We start from the raw sequence: 21,319 nt of genomic DNA, 5'->3' as shown, positions 1-21,319 counted from the left end.
ATATATGGTCAAGGATGTGAACTAGACCTACTGTGGTGACCACTTACTGTGACTTACACAAATGTCGACACACCATACTGTACACCTAAAGCTAATATAATGTTATGTGTCAATCACACCTCAACAAAACAAAAGGCTTCAGTTCTCCCTAAATTAATCTGTAAATTAAATGTAATCTCATCCTTGGTTTTATTATATTATTACTTGGAAACTCAAACTTATTCCAAATGCATGTGAGAGAACAACAGTTCACAAAAGCTAAAACAGCACTAAAAAAAAAATTAAAAGAAAAAAAGGGCACTTGTTCTGTGACAGAAAACCCAGGTGGTGCCAGCACGCAGAACGAGAGACCAGACTGCAGGAAAGAAACCCAGGCTGCGCAAGACCCACCGCACAGGGGCGGCGCCCCACATCCATGGGGAAAGGCCTGACTGGTGGGCAGGCAACATGGGCGCGACACATGGAGAAGACATAAGTGTGGTTCCCAGCTAGCACTCACACAGAGGTGGCTTAAGGGCAGAATGTGAAAGGTAAAACCATAAAGCCAGCAAAATCAATGCAGAAAAACATCTTTATGACTTACAGAAGAAAAAGAGTTCTGAAAAGCTCCAAAGTACAAAACTTATGCATGTACTATCAATGCAAAACATGAGACATTTAAAAAAATCTCCTCCTTAAAGTATCACGTTCTCAGTGGACTTCCCATATAAAAGAGATACAAGAAATGTGCTTTCTTTATGATTATTCATTTAAACATACAGGGTTCCTGAGTATCAAGGAAACAGAATGGGTGCTTTAATTTTATATTTAAAACATTAAAGTATTGGGAAAATAAAATGGATTTTTTAGTCCATAAATGTCACCACTTTAGCTATTCCTACACTTATATTATAGTCCATATTGGCCCCCCAAATACCGAAGAGTAAAGCTAATTAACAAGAGATTCGTCAGTTATAATCTGTTTTCTATACTTGTGATACTTTCAAACTAAAAGAACTGATAGTACTCCCCTTAAAATTAGTGCAAGTGAACTGAGGGGAATATAATTAAACTAAAACGTACGGTTTTTGAAAGCTGTACTGAACACATATGGTTATCTGAGCACGACTGAATAAAATAATGTATAACTCAGTTTTAATTGAAATCTTAGGTTATTCTAAAAGCTCAAGGCTCTGTCCCAACTGTTTGATTTCACTGCTCTCAGCTTCCATAAGAGGAAGAATCTCAGAATTCAAACATACCAAGAATGGTGTAGAGGAAAAACAGCACTGGCTTTGAAATGAGAGGTCAAAAAAGCAGACTTGAGTGCAACAACCGGGGAAAAACCCAAATTCAGTGCATCGTGGACAGGATACTTGAATTTTCCTAGACCAGGCACTAAAAACATACTCAGTACAACGTTTATAACCCCCAAATGAAGAATATTTACTTAATTAAAAATTCATTCAAGTTTCCAACTCCCTTTTTCCATTACGCTATCCTGAATTTAACTTTTCTATAGAGCCAATAAAACCTGCTAAAAGCTGGAAATTATATAATTTATTTAATTTGTTGTTTAATATACCAAGATATTTCTTCTTCAAGCCCCTTTAAGTGTCCCCTTACCCCCCAAATCTACCTGTGTATTTCAGAAAACTATGAAACCTCCAGGGAATGGCGTTCTACCGTAACCCCCAGGTACGCTAAACGTATTAGACGAATGACATATACCTTGAACCACCACCTGGCTGCCTGGGACAAAGAACTGCTGTGTGCCATCAGCTGACTGCGCTGCGTACTGTACGATTGTAGCACCTGGCGGAGGAGCTCCTGAGTTTGTCATTGTTAATGCCTGCAGGCCCTGAACACCGTCAGATCCTGGGGTAGAAATCTGGATTGCTCCACCTTGGGCTATAGCAACTTAACAGAAAAAGAAAAGAAATATTAGAGAATTTCAAGATTCGTTTTTTAATAACCCCATATTGGAAGCATATACTCTGGGTCTGTTTATTACCAAAGTTTCTCATTCTCAGGTTACCCTCAGGTCCCTGTGCTGAGCTGATGAGGGAACCCGCCCGCATGGATAATACTCTGAAAGAGCTCAGGACACTTGAAAATCTCTTACACTCAGAACTGTTTGAAACAGAACTCATGGCGTTTGCCTCCTCCCTGGCATCCCTCCACCTAGATGTTTAAGAGAATGCGTGGAGGTGTGGACAGGGAGAGCCTCTTAATCTTCTCCACTCTTTCCTCTATTTTTAGTTACAGAAATACAACATTCTTCTAACATTTAAGAAATGGCCCATTAAATTCCATTGAGCATTATAATTACAATGAATTTGTACCTTCATTCAGCAAACATTTGTCTAATTTATCATCAAAAGAAAGTATCTCCTAATGGAATATATATTATACATGTTGGCTTTAAAGCTCAAGTCTATAAAACTGTAACTGTTACCACTTTGACTATGTCAGGAGAATCCTGAAATACAAAACATTAAGTTGGAAAGAACCTTAAAAGGTAACTATTGAAAGAATTTGTGCTACAATATTTACCTCTACTAAGCGTCTTGAACAAGAACAGCTAATGGCAACAAACAGGAGGCAGACGTCCTTTTAAACAGTGGGACTTGCCAGCCACATTTAAAAGTTAACACATTAACAGAAAGTTTCAAAAGAATAATTGATTAAATGTTATGTTTTTAAACTTCACTCTAATAGACAAGTAAGTACTGTTGAAAATACCTGAATTGTACATACTTTAACATAAAGATTACGACGCCATGTTTGAGTTTAAACACTAGAGATTAAGTGGAACCAAGGGCTATTCTTGTTAAAAAGAAGAAAATCACAGCGGGGAGGGCATAGCTCAGTGGTGGAATGTGTGCTTAGCATCCTGAGGTCCTGGGTTTAGTTCCCAGCACCTCCATTAACAAAAGAAGGAAAATTACATATAAATTGGCTAACTAGACTTTACAATGAAGATAAAAATAATACATAATCAGAATAACACAGCACCTATAAATCAATGTCAGTGCCTTACAGGAGTGTTGTAGCAGTGTCCAGAGCACACCTGAACGTTTGAGTCAGTCCCTAACTCTGTAACGGTATCTAAGCAAAGGACCACGTAGGTGACCGCCTGACCTGAGAATCCTGGAGAGAGTAACCACCACCACACACCTTCAGTTCCTTGACCTGCGGTTCTCAGGCTCACACAGAAAGATGGGTTAACATTTTTTTTTAAAGACTTCGACACAGAGGCACCGTCTGGTTTTGTTCGTTGACAGGCTGCTATACGATTGACAGAAACTGAAGAATCAGTTACCAAATGTCAACAGTGCTATGGTTGAGAAACTCGGAGTGATCTCACTTTATTTATCTGGCTCACCTGGAGTCTCACACTCTGTGCACATTTTACAAACAAGCTTTCACCAGGAGTCTCCAGAGATTCCAAGGGTCTCAGGACTTACTCCTTAATAGTAAGAGGATTTGAGAGCAGTCTGAAAAAGGAGGGCTTTAAATCACTCTTCCTCTCTGGACATGAATGAGGTTCACACGTGATCATTTGTGTGAATGCATATTTTCAGTTGAGTCTGACGTCATAGAAATGGCACTTTAGAAAGAACACACCCAAGCAGTGTGACCACAAAGCCCAGCAAACAGCAGGCACTCAATAAACAAGATGCATGAAGGGCCATCATCGCCTCAAGATAGAGTCTATAACAACAACTTAGGCCACTTGTGAGCCTAGAAGAGTTCCAAAAGTATGGTTTCCAGTTATAATTATAGAACTGAATTTTCCATATTGACAACACAATTATCAAGCTTCTGAACTAGTGAAAAATCTAAGGTGAGAGCAGTTGCTTCCAAGGATAAGAACCATGAAACAGGTAGATGACAAGGATCCTTTCTTTTTTCTTTTTATACTTTTTCAGTCTTTTTTCCCCCAGTGTTTCCCCATAGTTCCAACCAAACTTCTTTGCTTTCACACTGTGTAATCTGTTTTATCAAAAATCTGTTCCTCTGATCATTTTATTTTCTGGTCATTATATAATTAGATGTGGAAAACAAAAGCCACACGCACACGCATACACAAGCTGGCTCTAGGAGGGAAATACTTCTCCTGATGAGTCTTGTCCTTTAATCTGGCTTTTATTTTTCACACCAGAGGTGCTCTTGATTTTGGCGTTATCCAACAACAGAGGGCCTTCCCATACAAAGCCTCTCAACTGACAAGAAACAAGATTTCCCAATGTTTCAGGATACCAGAAATACACTTTGTGGGCATGTGTGTGCATTCAAAAGATTTGAGGAGGAAACTTTTTAGGTTACAAAATATTCAAAGATAGCATTAATATGTCTTCAGTAAACACACATCAAGATAAATAGTAGGAAAAACTAAAATGAAATTAACAGAATGAATTTAGTCATATCCTGTTTTAGCTAATTACTATTTTTTAACTTATAAAAATCTTCTAGTGAAAAGAAAAGGTGAAAGAATTTTGTTATTTACTTTCCCTGCCCACTCATTCCAAATCATTTGTGTGTGTGTGTGTGTCTGGAGTATTTCTTTTTTTTTAATTAATTTTTTATTGGAGATAATTAGGTTTTTATTTATTTATCTTTAATGGAGGTGCTGAGGATTGAACCCAGGATCTCATGCGTGCTAGGCACACACTCTGTCACTGAGCTATGCCCTCCCTCTTATGTCTGGAGTATTTCAAAACAAATCTCAGATATCATGTCTGGCTGATCATTTTTAAATAAAATGATTGGCCCCTATCAAGGCCATTAGTGACCAATACAAACAAACAAACAAAAAAAAAAAAAAACCTCCATCTTCCTTCTGATTTTACTTCAGGGCCTGAGGTTTTATTAATGCTCTCCTGGACAGACACATGCAACTGCGACATCAAAGCTCACACCTTCAGCCACTTCGCTGTTCCTGACGAAGAGTCCACACTGGCCTGTGAACACTGATTAGGACTTAAGCAGCAGTAAGAGTGGTTTATTATTTTATACTCTACGTATACTTGTTTTCCTCAGTAGCATTACAGTTTGATGAAATCATCTAAACTGCATTAAAACTGAGCAGCTCGGTTATATAATCAATTCAGTTCTACTTCAACGCTGTTGCTGACTGGCTGAAGCCTGCTCATGTGTCACCTGCGCGTAGCAGTACCGGGTGGAGGGTAAGGCCTGTTGTCCTGGCTGCTCTGGGACATCCCTAGCTCCCCCAACCTCCACCCCGATGTCTCAGCTGAGCTACACTCCATAATTAAGTAGGTTGGGCTGTAACCACAGGCTGAATGTTGAACACAATGACCTTGAAAGAGAGTTTGTCTAGAGAGTATAATTCGTTAATTTACTAAGTGTTTTTCTACTTAGCTTTAGTAGTTAAATAAATGTCTTTATATACATTACTATGCAGTCATGATATTTCATTTCAAATCAGTGTTAACCCGAGTATGTTCTCACCACCCCAAACTTACTGTCCACCATGTAACCAAGACGATATCACACCAACTAGTCTAGGCAGTGAGTTCTTAGAAAATTCCTGGTGTACGGAACTGTTTAAAAAACCCGCCACTTCCACCCCTCACTGCCACTGAGCACTTCCTTCCCAGAGCCTTTAAATATCACTGAGGCAAGGAAAATACTATTTATGGGATGGAAATTCAAAAATTTTGGTAAAGTTTTAATTAAAAAATAATATTTTCAGTCTGGTATAATCAGTAAAGAGGGCAGAAGAGAAAAATAAGGATGCAAAACCAAAAAAAAGAGTTCATGACCAAATGAGGAAGTGTGATTCATTTAAATTAAGACTTCACTTGACCTCTTTCTCACTTGATGCTAACATCTTTTTAATCCTAAACCTCTATACCATGAGCTAATTCAAATACATAAACTTGTAAATGTTTACTTATCATTTAAAACCATCTGTATTCCAAATTGCAATAAAAAGTTTCATAAATAAAATTTCATTGAATGAACTTTAAAAAGGAATAGCAGACCTTATTCCAGTGAATTCTCAGATTGAAATTCAAAAAGTGAGCACAAACCAGAACCTGTGAGTACCTGGGCCTTAAAAGCCAAGACGTGGATGCAGCAGAAGAAAGCCTGAGAGCCCCGGCTGTACCGGGAGCAGCAGCGCTGGGGTTAAGGAGCCAGGCTGGCACTGAGTACACACCTTCCAGGAGGGCTTTGAAAGGAACCTTGGGAGCATGCAAGCAAAGTCAGTCCCAAGAATGATAAATGCACCGTATTCACTTTAGAATGTGCAAGCCTAGCACGCAGACTCCTGTTAGAAGAAGTGGAATCAGAGTGCACTCATTCGTGTCTCCTGAGAATTCTGAATTCTTCAAGCAGTCCACAAAGCTCATGTATCTTTCTTCATTACGGTGGGTTTTCGGGTTGACCCACTTTCCTTCGGGTTTAAGAATGTCAGTAAAGATGGGTTAATAGAGACTCATTCTAACAATATTCCTAGTAAAATAAAGGAGGAGCAAGCAGAGAGACAGGGATGTTTAGAAAAAAAAAAAGTTGAAGTCTTGGGTGAATCCTTATGAGTAAGGGAAGAGGCTGGGTAAAGCAGATGAAGGGTTCAAAACAACTGTCTTTAGGGAAAATTTAGTGAATTAAGAAACTTCCAACATTTACATTTCTTCACCTACGACAGCACATACAGAAGAACCACAACTTCGACTCTGGGTTCACTCCCATTTCGTGCCCGTCTTAAATGTCTCAGGCAGCAAGTACCATTCTTTGCGGGTTCTAAGACTATCCAGACCACCATCTTTCAGAAAGAGTCTCTTGAGACAGAACAGATTTTCTTTGACCAGAGCGACTTGCTGGGCACACAGCAGACCTGTCACCGAGATCTGCACCCCAGTAAAGATTTCACAAGTGCAGCTCACTTTCTTGGTGTCGCAGTAATGAATCCCTGCCTATTTTAAGTTATTTTCCCTACTCCCGGAAATAGCCTATTCTAACTTTCACTTCTTATTTTTGTGATTGAAAAAATACGCTGAAATAATAAGCCCAACTTCCGTCAAATACCTCATTTTCAAGTATTAACGTGCCTACTTGTATATAAGAAAACCCAAGTACATTTATTTTTATTTTATTTCTTCAACTTTGACTCACAAAGGCCTTTTAGTTTAGTTCTTTTGTTTTTAACTCCAAGTAAATCATATACCAAATTACAAATAAATAACAACAATACTTTATAGGAAAAAAAGAAACAAAGCGATGTTTAGGAGAACGTCATCCATGGATAAAAGTTGAAGGAAGAATTAAAAATTTTTTACAATAAAAAGTTACAAATGGTCTCAAAAATGGGTACATGCAAATACACAGAAAAATCACCAGAAATCCTAGTAAAATAAACTCCTCCATTCCAAAAACCAAAGGACATCAGTAATTGTTTCTATGTCTAGATACTCAGGAACATTAACACATTAATTTCAGTTGTTATTGCTGGTAAGAAATGATTGATGAACATGGATCTGATGTAGGTATAAATACACATTTACCCTCCAGTTAAAGCAAATGACTTCTAAAGAAAAGTTTGAATGTTAGTATTCACTTTTCAGATGACAGAATTACCAACGTAAGTGTCACTAAATGTCTATGAAATGCATGTTTAACAAAGGCAATATCACTTTTTTGTGAACCAATGAAATGGAAGTTTTACCTACAGAGAGCACACGAAGGACAACCACCCTGCTCACTGAAACTCCTGCCTGCATCTTAGCGTGTGGGTGCGAACTGAGAACCCCAAGTAAGAAATCGTCCATGACTTCTCATGTGGCAAAGAGATAAATGCCTACCTGCTAAACATTCGATTGTCTAGTTCTTAACCAGAAGGGCTGACTCCACTCCTGACACTCACATGCCCCACCCCAAGGTGCTGCCCCTCTGCAAGTGTGCGCCGGAGCAGGGGACCAGGCTGTGGTGCAGCGGAGGGGAGATGGGAGCCACCGTGACTATGACCAAGGCGCTGCCTCAGCCAGCCAACTGCTCTGGTAAAACCTGTCTTCTCCGTTTGTCTCACGCTAACCCCAGAGTCTGGCAATTAGTGTTATTCCCACTTCACAGACCAGAAACCTGAAATTCGAAACTCTCGCTCTGACCCCGGCAGTGGAGCACAGGGCCGGTGCCGCCTGCCCCAACCCGTCCCCAGCTCCAGCACTCTCTCCACCCCCAGTACAACTTCACATCACGTCTGTGGGTACTAACCAGGTATGTTAACCCTCAGCCACCCCGCCCAGGTCACTTGTAAAGAGATCAGTGCGAAGCAGCATCAGGACCTGCTGGAGAAATGCCGAGGGGACAGCGTCTGAGCTCTCCCTCCTACTGAAGACATCTTAGATTGTTCCAGCAGTGACTGCCAACCTTCCCCGTTGTGACACAAAACAGAAAATGATACTATGTGCACGGCCTGCTGCTCAAGGTCAGAGCTGACCAGCCAGGAGTTCGAGTAGCCCCAAGCCCCAGCCAGCCGCTCCAGGGCCTGGGGACCTGCATGGGGACTGATGCACACCAGGGAGCAGGCTCTGACTTAACGGTCCTAAAACTCCCGCCGCATGGTCCCAGCGGGCCAGACAAGGGAGCCAAATAAATCAGAGAAGCAATACAAGAGAAATGAAATTGAAAAAATCCTCAGGGTTTAACTCTTACAGACCGTGGGGAGGTTTCTTTTCCTAACGTTGACTCTGGACACGTCCAAGCAGCACCCTGTAGAGGATATGGACAAATTACAGCCCAGTTCTGCCAGGTATCAGGGTGGGAGCTAGCCAAAGAGCCGAAATCACCAAGGCAGAATTCATTTAATACTGCAAATCTACCACCACTAAAAGAAAAGCCCTAAAAACTAATGACTCTATAAGGTTTTCCCACAGACTACAGCTTGCTTTAGCAGCTAAGTCATAAGTTAAGACTTGACACTTTTTGTAGGTAGTATTATTTTCTGAGGGAAAACAGAAAATACATCTAAAATCTTAACACTGTACTTGGATCAACACAGTAATTAACATCATACATATTCCTGTACCTAACTAGCTTTTTCTAAAAAACATTTTTTTCAGTCCTTTTTCCATCTTTTCCTCCCCACTTTTCTTCCCAGCTCTCATATTTTAGTGAAGTATTTTTATGTACCAAACATAAAAATTCTTGAATTGGGAAAAGACTAGTGCTTTAACTGGAGCAAAAAGCACAGAATTAACAGCCAATTAAAATGCGCAAGACTAAATGTGAATGTATCTGTTTATTTCCAGCTTTTGGTGCTTAAAATTTCAAATAAATGATCTGTCCAATCGCTTTAGTTTAAAAAAGATAAATCATTTTTCCATCCTCTTCTAGAAAAAGCTGTAGCACAAATTAACACAGTAGAGAATTACATTCGAAACATAATTTAGAAAACATATGTACCTCTTCTAGATTCGTCAGTATAAAATGTAATTGTTGGTAACAAAGGCCAACAAGAATGAAACATACTTTATATCTCATCAGGGTCACATGCATCATAAAGGCAGTGAGCTTTAAACCTGTATGAGGCACGAACATAAACATACAGACAGGAGAGACCCTCCCTTTGCATTTACCTCAAGGTTTTCTTCTATTTGGTAAAACATTCTTTTACTTTTCAAAAGTCTACAACAGCTGTTAGGCCCAATCTCTCACTTCTCTGACACGCTTTTCCCACACAGCTTAGTATTATGATGCACCGTGACAAGGGCGCTTTAGTCCAAAACCAGGCGCTCCAGTAGCGCAACAGGCTCAGGCGAGTGCTAGGCCCCTCCGGCGCGGCATACATACTGTATTGCCCCGTGCTGGTCTGGTAAATGCTAGTCGGCACTGCCATCGCAGCCACGTGAGGGGGCACGCCTTCCTCCTCTGACTTTTCTTCTTCAATCTTGGGAACACCAGGCACATCAGAGGAAAGTTCATTCAGTATTTTTCTAAAATATAATTTGACAGTATAAATGATTAAGATGCATGAATGAGATTTAAAGCAGAAAAAGCTACAACGGGAGAACCCATTTGATGCACAATTATTCTCCCTTTTTGGAAAAAGTATCATGACAGTATCATGACTTAACTTACCTATAAGAGGGTCTTCGTGAAAGGATTTCTCTCCGTTTCTGAGAGTCAGTTACACCTTCCGATTCTGCAGAGTCATCAGCCTCTGCGACGGCTACTACCTACAACACAAGAGTTCCTGGAATGCAATGCGAAATCCGCGCTGTCTCACTCACGGCCCAGGGCCCAGGGTCTCAGTGCGGCACCAGGCCGGCGCACCGAGTCGGGCGCACACGGACCCCAGCACCCAGGCTGCAGGGCCAGCCGGCGGGCCTGGGACGGCCGCGTACAGGTGCCGCAGAAACACAAATGTCAGGCGAGCCTTCACAGGAAAGCACTAGATGTAGGGACTTAAGACCTAAGATCCAGCCCTGGGAACACTCTCATGAATCCAGCCGGGGCCGCTGGCCACGACAGCAGGAGAGTCTCGGTTTCATAGCACCACTGCTGACCTGAGGTGGGTCTCCAGGCTATACCCTGGATACGTCTGTGGAAGAAGCAACTTGTTTAAGCAGATGAACACACAACAAGCCTGGTTAAAGTCAGGCTTTACCTTTAAGAAGTGGGCTGGGGCTTGGTCTTGAAAGTCAAAATAAGGAATTACTCCTTAAAAGAAAGATCCCAGTTTTAAGCATGAGTTCACTTTTCAAGTAATAATATAATATAATAACATGGTTATTAAAGAAAGTCAGAAAACTGAACTAATGGCCTCTTTACAACACGACTGCTCTCAGTACATTCAGCCACTTATTACTCAGGGCCTAGCATAAAACTCAGTTTACTTATCACACTTACGTGGGCATTTGATTTGGGCACAATCAAAAGAGCTTACTAAAGTACCAAAAGTGCAAGCAGGAGGATGTACTTCCCAAGGCACACGGCTGTGCACAGGTGTTCACCTGCATGCTTGACAGTGCGCCTCTGGTGGTGGACACCCCACACACAAGCACTATCACCCATGAGTAGAAGCTGTTAGAGAAAATGTTGCAATCAGACAACCACACCTCACCACCTGCTAGTCACCACTTCATGCTGGGCTTTCACACATCTCTCATATAATCACAGCAGCCTCCTCGTGCGGCTGTGACTTTAGAAAGTAAAAACTGAAGTTTATCATTCAACAGGTAGGAATTCTGAAACAAGATCCACAGGCACCTATCTCTAACACAATTAAATCATCCATTTAGCAAAATCCAGAAGAGCCTACTGAGGATGGGAACCCGCCAGGTGAAAACCAGGTGGAGACATCTGCACTCAGTGAAAGTCGTAACACAAGGAGAGTGCAAAGGCCTTCTTGCTTGATAATTAGGGTCAGAAAGAGTCAGAAACTCCCAGAATCAAACAAAGGTCATCCCCCAAAAAAAAGACAACACTGAGGCTCGTTCCTACGCTTCCAAACGACGAGAAAGACCACCACACCGAGAGCTAACCAAGCCTTAAGGCACATGGGGACTGCTTCCAGTGCCGCGTTGCAGGCCTCAGCCCATCCCACAAAGAACCGGGTTCAACTTGCACGAAAAGGACAAGACTGTAAGCAGCTACATTTTCCTCAGCATCTTTTTGTCAGCAATTAGGTTCAAATAATTTAAACATTTAAATGATAGTAACAGATCTTAAAAAGGAACAGAAATAAATTCAGCAAAAGAGAAAAGTATGCTTTAAAAAAAATGCACACTTAATAATTCACATCTATTGATGCCAAAAATGTTTTGGCTTCAAGAAATGTTAAGCATTTATGACCAACTTTGATATTAATAAATAAAAAACTACATCTCTGGTTCACAACCACAACACTAACCGTGTCTTAAAAAAACCAAGGTTTAATCTGACATACGAACATAACAGCAGGGAAACAACAGGATCACGTCACACACACCGAATTAACAATGAACCTAAACGTCCACCCACTACCGTGAGTGTCGGCGGCAGGGGGCATCAGTGCTGCAGACCTCATGTCACCATGCGCATCAGACATTGCCGGAGAATCCTCCAAGTACTTCCCAGCACCTCTGGAGAGCTCAGCTGACACACTGAGTTTGAGCCCAGAGCAACAGCGTAAAGCAGAGTGACTCGGAGCCGAAAAGGAGACCGCAACCCAAGTCAGATCCGTGCAGCCCGCCCAGCCCAGTGCACCTCGCACACAAGGAGGAAACCCCTCCAAGCGCTTCACAGTGGTATTTGAGCATAAAAGCTACACAAAGAAAATGATGATAAATGGATTAGTAAAAGAAAAAAAAAAGCTCAAGGAGGTCAAAGGCTGATCACCCGGGAAGGAAGCTGACCTGCACCGCCTGTATCTGTGGTGACAGGGTGCTCGATGGCTGTGGTGTCTGAATTACTTCCTGGACATGGACAGTCTGGCCCGAAGGTAACTGTACCAGAGTCACACTGGGGGAGCCTCTTCCGGTGCCTGGTCCAGCTACAGAAACCTGCAAAGTGATCATCGTGGAGGATTAAGGCTGGACCTTCTCTTCGCCCTTTCCGTTTTTCTTAAAGAGACACCATTCACTGTTAGGACTGGCCTGGTTTCCCTGCTTCTAAGAAATGGCAGGCAAGCCAGGGTCCTTACCATTAGGAGATGGTTACTGTCCTGGAATGGTCATCCCCTGATGTGACACATACTAAAGAACCCATGCTCCTCACTTTCGGGTCCCATGCTTCGGTGGCTAAGAATGTTCCAAGCATGAGGTTCTAAAGCAGTTAAACTACCTCACTAGGACTGCACGGCTACCAAGAAGTGAAGCCTTCTTTAGGCCAGAGTATAAGCCACCCTCTACTTCTAGAGAGAAATTAGAGGCAGAACTTAAACATGGTACATTGTTTCTTAATAAATGAAACTTGTTACATATATTACAGTGGCTAGACTTCCAGATACCAGCTGATGCCTCATCTCTATACTGATGAAAACTGCCATTACTCTTGTGCCCCTGTAGTCGCAAAAAAGGCCCCGGCCAAAAAAACCCCAGGACCTCTCATGCCCCCAGCGTCTCTGAACCAGAGAAAGCCCCCTCCCCACGCCCCAGCATCCAGAGAGGCCCAGAAGCTTCCCGAGCTCACACGGGAGGAGAGGGCCACCACTTCCCGGCTACCCTGGGTGCCTTTGACAAAGATCCCTGCGCAGAACACAATAAACCTTCACTCCTCTGGACTTCAAAACCTGCCAAGTTTCTAGTTTGTAAATAACTCACTCCTATGGGCCAGAGTAATCTTAGAAACTCTGCCTCGTTCTACTGAGTTTCACTCTTCATTATGACTTGCTCAAAACAGTCAAAGACTTTGGAAATGAAGGAGGCTACTGTTTTCTATCGTGAGTGGTAGGAAAGCACAGAAGCTAAAACATTTTCAAGAAAGCCTCTGCGGGAAAGCCTCACTTTAAGGAAAACCAGTCATTTCCAAACTATTTACATTAATACTTTTTAAAAAGTACTCAAAACTGGGTTTACATGAATTAGGTTTATTTACGACATCATTCCCTTGGAAGGCACACGTCTTTGGCAATCCAAAAGAACAAACTCTTTCATCCGTGAGAGGGAACCTATGCGGAGAGCATTGAATTAGGTGCACTAGGGTAGAAACAGAATTGCTAAGACCAACACCTGAGAAACAATAGCACACACACACACTGTGGAACGAACTGCTCTGCTGGCCAGGTCATGAAAACCACAGGCCAGAAAGGGCAGTGCAGCCTGAACCACGGGTGGGGGCCTTGCTGCAGCCTGGACACCAGGGGAAAGAAACGTGGGAAGCCAGGCCAGGGGCACCCAACATATAGCTCAAGAAGCAGGTTCAGCCCGCCTACCCTAGAGTACCACTGCCTATTTAGATTTTAGGGAAAAGAAAAGGGTTCCTCCATGATGGAGCCAGCAGATTTAACACCCGGAAGTTTAAAAACCACTGGATTTGGGGGAGGATACAGCTCAGTGGTAGAGCACATGCTTAGCATGCACGAGGTCCTGGTTCTATCCCCAGTATCTCCATTCAAAAAAAAAAACAAATATTAAAAACCATTGGATTTGTTGTACAAATGTTTCCAGCACAAAAGGCAATTCCGTGTGAATTACAAACAGGCATCCACCTCCTTGTGAACCAACTGCCAAAAGGTATTCCTCTGCCACACAACTAAAGCTCAGACTTTTTAGCCTCAGGACACTTTACACTCTGAAAAACTACTGATGACCTCAAAGAACCTCTGTTCATGTAATGTACATCCAGCAGGATAAACGCCTGTAAATGTCTGCAGCCAGCTCCTGGGAAGACAGAACACTGTGTGTAACGTTTGCGGCCTGTGTAACGTGAACACTGCCACTACAGCAGATTTCTCAGCTCCCAGCGATGTCACCGGACACCAAACTGCAAAGGGTGTGCACTACCAGCTCTCCCAAGTCACCACTGCTTATGTGCACTGACATTTGCCACATCAGAAATCAACTCTGAGAAGTTTTTAAATATTTAGTAACTCATTTTAAAATAATGATAATAATTCCATCACATGCTAACATCAATGACATTTTATGAAGATGAATTATTTTCCAAAACAAAATAATTCGTGACAAGAGTGTCAATGTTTTACATTTTTCAAATTCTTTTAATGTCTGGTTTAACTGAAAACAACTAGATTTTCATACCTATTTCTGCACTGAATCAGTTGCAAGGTGTTGTTTTAGTCAGTACGTGAAGAGAAGACGCCTTCCACAGAGATATGCTTGGGAAAGGAGGAGTATTTCAATCGCTTTTTCAGAAAAATGTGGACATTCTTCTGTGATACTACACCCAAACTCAGCAAGCGGTTGTCTCTTAATGTTAGCTGCCATGTGGAATCTGAAAACCGATCAGTTATGTCAAAATCCACTGGTCTGTCTTATACTTTGGATAGCTCTTTAGCCAGGTATGATTTTGGAACATCATGTGGTCATTACTAAGAAAATACTGGCTCACTGAATTAAGTAGGCCTCCCAAATGCTGACACATTTCATGATATACTATCCAAAAATCACATTCATTAAATCAACATCAGTTTCATCAGAAGACGATAAATACTGGGGCACTGTCAAGCTCAAAATGACAGGTGCAGGTTTTCCAAAACTCAAAACTTCCATTTAAAAGCTTGAGTTCTATCATTGGCAATAAACATTGTTAATTGTTTTCCTTGAAGTGACAAGCTTATGACTTCATTTGCTTTGGGGAAAATGTTTTTCAAATACTTGAATTGAACAGCCACAGTTTGGCTATTTGCCATTGTTTCAAGAAAAATTATGTTCTGTGGGGAAAAAACACAGCTAGTTCATGTTGCCACTCAGACAATAACTCAAGTGTTTTTTCTCAAGAACACCATCAGTCTCCAGGAGGCACGAGAATGCTTCTATGAACGTCCCAGTTTCACAGCACAGAATATGAAGACAACATGTACCTGAGTCTCAAGATTTAACTCAATCGGTAACATTTACTGGTTCATCAGGGGCTTTTTTTTCAACTGGAACTGGATGCGGTTTTGTGCCACTGACTTGACTGTGCTGAGGCGCCAACAGGCTTACCCCCTGCTGTTTCTGCACCATCAGGGCAAACGCCAATACAGAGATAAAAGAGAAAGAAATCTTAGCATGATTGTGAAGACAGTTTTGTCCTCACAAACCTCCAGGCATGACTTTGCAACATCATACAGTAGTTATTTGGAACATACCAAGTCCTTGGAGTCTCCCCCCAGGGTTCCAGGCACCCCACTTTGAAAACCACTGCTCTGGCCTCACGCAGCCCCAGGCTCTGCTCACAGCTCAGAGGGCAAAGTGCTGACGCAGGCTGCGGTTTCTGCCCGGCCACAGCAGCACATCCAGTAATCCTGACGGAGCATCCACGTATCAAAGACTGAGCGAAGCAGAGTATGAACTGTATCCCACGGTAGCACATGCAAGCGTCCTCGCAAACCAGACCTGGGGGCCCAAATGCAGACAGGGCCCCACTCATGTCTGTGGCGGAATGCCCCAGCTTCAGAGACATCGGAGACTGAGAAGATCAACTCCAGGAAGAATTATAGAGTTTTGATAAGTATAAATCATGCCTTCACTTGCTTTGATTATTTTTCAAGTATAATTTTCAGGATTTTAAATGATTAAGCAGTGAGCTATCAAAATGGCTTAGTGTCAAGGAAACCTGCTATAGAACGGAGCTGTTCCCACTAGTACGAAACTATACGCATACAATTCTGGAGATGAGTTACACAAATCTGGAGCCACAGTGAACACCATGTGTCCAACTCTGGGCAATACGAAAGTCCCCGGGACCACTCTTTCATTAATTAGAGGCTGAGAAGCAGCCCAAGTGACGTGCCCTAGAGTTACAATTCCAATGTGTCCTCACCACCAACAGCAAAACCCTTAGACCTAGAGCTGCCAGGCTTTCTCCATCCTCACTAGTTTTGCCAAAACTGCTAAGTGACCAGCATTAAGCTTATAACTGTATTGGCAGAGTTAAAGGACAAACTTCATCATTATTCACAGAAAACGTCATGTGGCTCCTCACCTTTAACCTCTGAGCACTATTACCGTATTACTCTACGCGGACTACAGAGTGCCCTTGGAGAAGGCTACGGTGCTCAGGGGTAGGAACGCGCGAGGTGGCCCCAAGGCCAAAAACGGACAATGAAGAAGCAGCTTTTTGTTTGTGTGCAAGGTGGCAGGGTCAGTTGTAGGCTGAAAGCAATGGGAGGCAACCAGGCGCAGAGGATGGACAGATGCTGGCTCAAGCTCAGACAGCAAATAAAGACGGGAGAAAGACTGGAGACAGCTGTCTAGACAGAGCACTGTGATTACTCTGTTCCTGGGGCACGAACAGAATTCTCAAGAAGCCCCAGGAAGAGAAGAGGAGGGCGTCTCTCCTGAAGACTGCTGTGTGGAACACGAAACTCAGCTCACTTGAACTAAAGTGTGCATACTTCAGGTGGAAGGAGAAAAATCTTCCTCATAAGCATCAAACTCCAAGACTCCAATAAGGAAATCTCACAGAAACAAGTCACAAGTACGAATTAACTCATTCTTTTATTGACTAAGTGTCCTGCCCTGTGGACCCGTCTAGACAATGGGGATACAGCAGGTAACAAGAGAAGTCTCAGCTCCCAGATCAGAAGGAGACAGAAAACTGATGACGAGACAAATATGATTTGGGGTGGTGCTAAATTCTTAACAGAAAAATAAAGTAAGGTAACTGGCAAGGTGGTGGGGGGAGGGTGGAAGGAAGCTAAATGAAGTACACCTGCTGTGGAAAGCTCCCCAGAGGAGAGAACATTTGCCCAAAAAGCCCAAAAGAAAAGAGGGGAAGACAGCCTTGGGGAGACACATGAGTACCATCATCATCCAATGATCAAGTGGGCAGCTGCTCAAAAGCAGAGACATAAGATGGAGCATTTTATGCTTCATAGTTTATACCCTTTTGTGAGGCTTTAACAGTGCGTGAAATGGACTCACAGCAGACCTACTTTACCTTCTTTTGCAGACCTCCTGAAGAATAATCTCTTTCTACAGGGCGACTGGAACACAGGTTATGCCGATGCCACCACATTCACCGGAAACCCCACAACAGACAGTAGTCAGTCAGAAGAAATGATAACTTAAGATGACGCAACTGATGGCCTGACTTGGCTTTGCAATTTAAAAACTCTGGTAACGACAGTTATAACTGGGGAAAGCTCACAATGTGGTACCACGGCATTTGATCAACACCCAGTGGACTGGCTCCAGTCCGTCGCTAGGTTCCCTTATGACGGGGCTTATGGTGTCACAGAGCAGCTGCCCATGTCACAGAGCCACTGAGCCTGTGTGTAAGACAGTTAATAAAGGATGAAAAATGTGAATTCACGGTATAGCAGATTTTACTATCAACTCTGCTGCCTATAGAACTCAGATCTATAGATTACCTATTTTAATCTCAAGGACTACAATGAAAGCCCACTAACACTCTGCACGAGAAGGTGGAAAACTTGATTTCTGTGTATTAAGACAGGATTCCCAAAAGAGTCTGTTTCTTCTACGGAAAAAGGGTTTAAAGAATATTTCAAATATTGTTAAGGCTGAAAACAAGAAACTAATATTACAAATGTGAACATTTTCATCAAGATGCAAAATATTTCACTTTTTAAAAAGCTGTATTTAATTGTGCTAAGTAAAGACAAAATGAAAAATGTAGAATCAGTATCATTTTAGTGTCTTCAGTGTTTGTCTTTCCCACTGAGTTTTTTTTAAACAGTGTGGCTAACAAATTGCAAAAAAATCAGTGGAGTTAAATTTTACCTACTTTTACCTTGCAAATATCAGCTGAAAGCACAGACAGAGCTAGCCACGTCAGACTGGTATTTACATGTCTGCTCTGTTAAAACCTAACGAGGACTGCAGTGGGGCCCTGAGTCCTCTCTGTGTGCAGGAGATAAACAAATTCTGTCTGAAACCTATGGTCTGAATTTAAAAAGAGAGAAGTGGTTATCTGTTTCTGGTATTGTAATTATAAATGGCCAAATATGATATCTCTTCAAGAAAATTCCCCTCCTGAAAGCAAAGCAAATACCAAAATCTAGTCATTCTTAATTCCATAGTCTATTTTGATAATACTTCCAATAGTACTGTGATGATCAGTGATGAGCAGTTAAAATTAAGAGTTCTTCATGCTTTCAAAGACAATGCCTTTAGCTAATTTTTCTCCCTGAAAAAGGGAGGAGGGTCACTAATATTAGCAGTTCACAAATTACTTTTACTTTATATCCCTTAAACCCTGAATTACCTTCAAGAATGAGTTACATTTCAAAGCAGTATATTTCATTGAATTAGTTGACTAAGTAACAATAAAGATTTAGCATTTACCGAGAAAAATTCAATGTTACTTTTCCCTCCCAACTTTCGTTAATTTTTAGTGTTAATTCTAAGTGTATACAAACATGATGTTAAAAAAAATTAGGGCAATTAAAAATAACCAGGGGAAAGAATACATAAAATTAAGGAGCAATAGAAAGCCAACAGTAAAATGAAAATTTTTATTTCAAAATCTTAACAGGAACATTTTCTCTTTCAGTAAGAGCCCCTTAAGTCGGGAAATGAGCACACTGAGGTTAAAAAACAAGATTCAATTCACACTGTGCTTGAACTAGACGTACTTAGCCGACAGTAAATACACCAAGTCAACCTAACACGATGCAGAACTTATTTCATATACAAATATGTTGCTGACCAAATACTGCTTGTTTTGTCTTCTGATAGCCATCCACACCTTTCCTGGTCCTACTCAGGACCAAGGAGACGGATTTTAGCCACAGCTGGCCAAAGCGACGAGGAATGCCATTCCAGTTTTCCACCAGTTTGAAACAGAAAACACGTGGGTCGTGCATGGAGACCCACATGGCTGAGTCATCGTGTTTCAGCCCCTCACTGCGTTCCCCCAGGTGCCCCCCTACAAACTGCTTGCGTTAGAGCAGAGAGGACGGGAAAGCAGGTGCGCGGTGTATAACCCCTGGACAGCGTTCCCCAGTGGCCGCCCATCTCCGTGTGTCCAAAATACTCGGTCCTCGGGAAGCTTAGGCTTCATATGAGAACTAGTCCCCAAGGCGTCCCTGGACCCTGAAGCCATGGAGCTCCCCTCCAGCTCTATGACCTCGATTCTGCTCCTCACACTCTCCTCCCCATCTCTGCCCAAACTGTGGGAACCGGTCATTTACAAAGCAGAGTCTGTCAGCCTTCAGAGTGAGGAGTCACCCTCAGGCCACCGGCTGTGCCGTTAGCTGCGAGACCTGGCGCTCGGGACAGCTTACCGTCTCCCAGGCTCCCTCGGGATGGCCTCGCGCACCCAGACCCTCCAGGCGGTGCTGCAAGTCCCCAAGAGACACAGAACGGAAGCACTCAGGGTGCCATCACTGCTGCTTTCAGACCAGACCTCGCGTTTGTGAGATAAATGGGGAGCCCATATTACGCCATGGAATTAAGCTCAATTTTATTAAGTACAGTCGTGACATTCAGCCAAATAAGAAAAACTCCACAATCCTTTAAGAGTAGCAAACCCAGCATGACAGGGTGTCTGAGATCCGTAGAGCCGCTTAAAGTACTTCAACAAAAAGAAAAAAGATGAATGAAGCAAGTGCTATGAAATCTTAATAATTATTAGATATCTACATATATGTCAGAGTATTATTCTACCCCTGCATATGTCTGAAGTCTTCCACCACCAAAGAAGTAACTTCCCGCTACCCACCGAAGGATCATATTATTTCCAAAGGCTCTAAGTGTGCCTTTAAAAACTACTTGTATATATAGTAATTTTGCTTTTCACCATTTTGGCTTTTGGAAAGGGTTTCCTCCTGGCTTGGTTATTTAAAATAGACTCTCCACTTTATCACCAAGAATTTCCCGAGGTGGAGAGGGGGGCAGAATCTATTCTTATATATCAACATAAACAGACAAGATACCAGCTTAATTAAAAATAAATCAGCATAAAAAATAACTCAGGCAGAAAGAAAACCAAGTCACAACACTCAACCTCGATGACTGCCAACCCAGCTTCCAGCTCTGTGACGCTGTCACCACCATGACTTCTATTTACTTTTGGACACAGAGAGAAGGGTAAGGCTCCACTGGTGTCTGGGGAGTCATGAAACATAAACACTGAAAACTGAAAGCTCCACCTCCCCTGACGCACCTCTGCCTCCCTCAGTCAGTCACCACCGCCGCGTGGGGAGGCCAGGGGCATGCCCGATACTCAGACCTTCGGAACTGGGATGATTTTCAGAGTTAGCATGACCGGCAGCAGCCTCAGCAAGGCCAGGGTGTGCCAAACTAGCACCATCGAACGACCAGCTGCAAAGGAGCAAACCCACCACTTCTATTCCCACACTATTTAATAATTAGACCAGTAAAAAGGAAAATAAGTGTTACAAAACTGAATTTAAGTCTAAAACACCTGGAAATTCAGTCCTCGAGTTTAAACGCAGCAAGTGGAGAGTACATATGGTGACATCGGGAACTACTCAGGAAAGCCCGTCAGTTTGAGCATCCATTACAGGCTTAATAAAGATTTCAGCTTCATTTCCTAGTCCTCCACCTACGTAATACTGCATAACATGATGAATCCTCATAAATGAACAGCTTCAGGCATCACAAGAATCTAAATTAATAATTATGTTCAGAAAATTTTGACTGCTAAGAACTATGCCCTAACTCTTCACTAAACCATGATCCACGGAGGATTCGTAGTCTCGTGTCCACAGAGGATAACTCTTGTTGAACCAAAAGAA

At 42.3% G+C, this 21,319-nt stretch overlaps 1 protein-coding gene across 16 annotated transcripts in view; it reads right to left on the bottom strand.

Annotated features, from left to right (window-relative positions):
- The window catches only part of CREM (cAMP responsive element modulator), a 51,654-nt gene that overhangs the window by 15,588 nt on the left and 14,747 nt on the right, over window positions 1-21,319 (bottom strand). For 9 of the 16 annotated variants that reach the window (XM_072955406.1, XM_072955404.1, XM_072955405.1 and 6 more), the window contains 4 exons: window positions 12,345-12,491; window positions 10,087-10,184; window positions 9,799-9,941; window positions 1,711-1,899 (listed from right to left, as the gene is read on the bottom strand). In XM_072955406.1, the coding sequence (XP_072811507.1) occupies window positions 1,711-1,899; window positions 9,799-9,941; window positions 10,087-10,184; window positions 12,345-12,491 (577 nt within the window). Of the gene's footprint in view, window positions 1-1,710; window positions 1,900-9,798; window positions 9,942-10,086; window positions 10,185-12,344; window positions 12,492-12,631; window positions 12,741-17,532; window positions 17,771-21,319 lie in introns of those variants that run through there. The other 7 variants (XM_072955413.1, XM_072955412.1, XM_072955410.1 and 4 more) reach the window with 5 other exon arrangements.

This window comes from Vicugna pacos, chromosome 35, assembly GCF_048564905.1.
Source record: "Vicugna pacos chromosome 35, VicPac4, whole genome shotgun sequence".
NCBI lineage: Eukaryota > Metazoa > Chordata > Mammalia > Artiodactyla > Camelidae > Vicugna > Vicugna pacos.
This window is presented reverse-complemented; position numbering and strand designations above follow the sequence as displayed.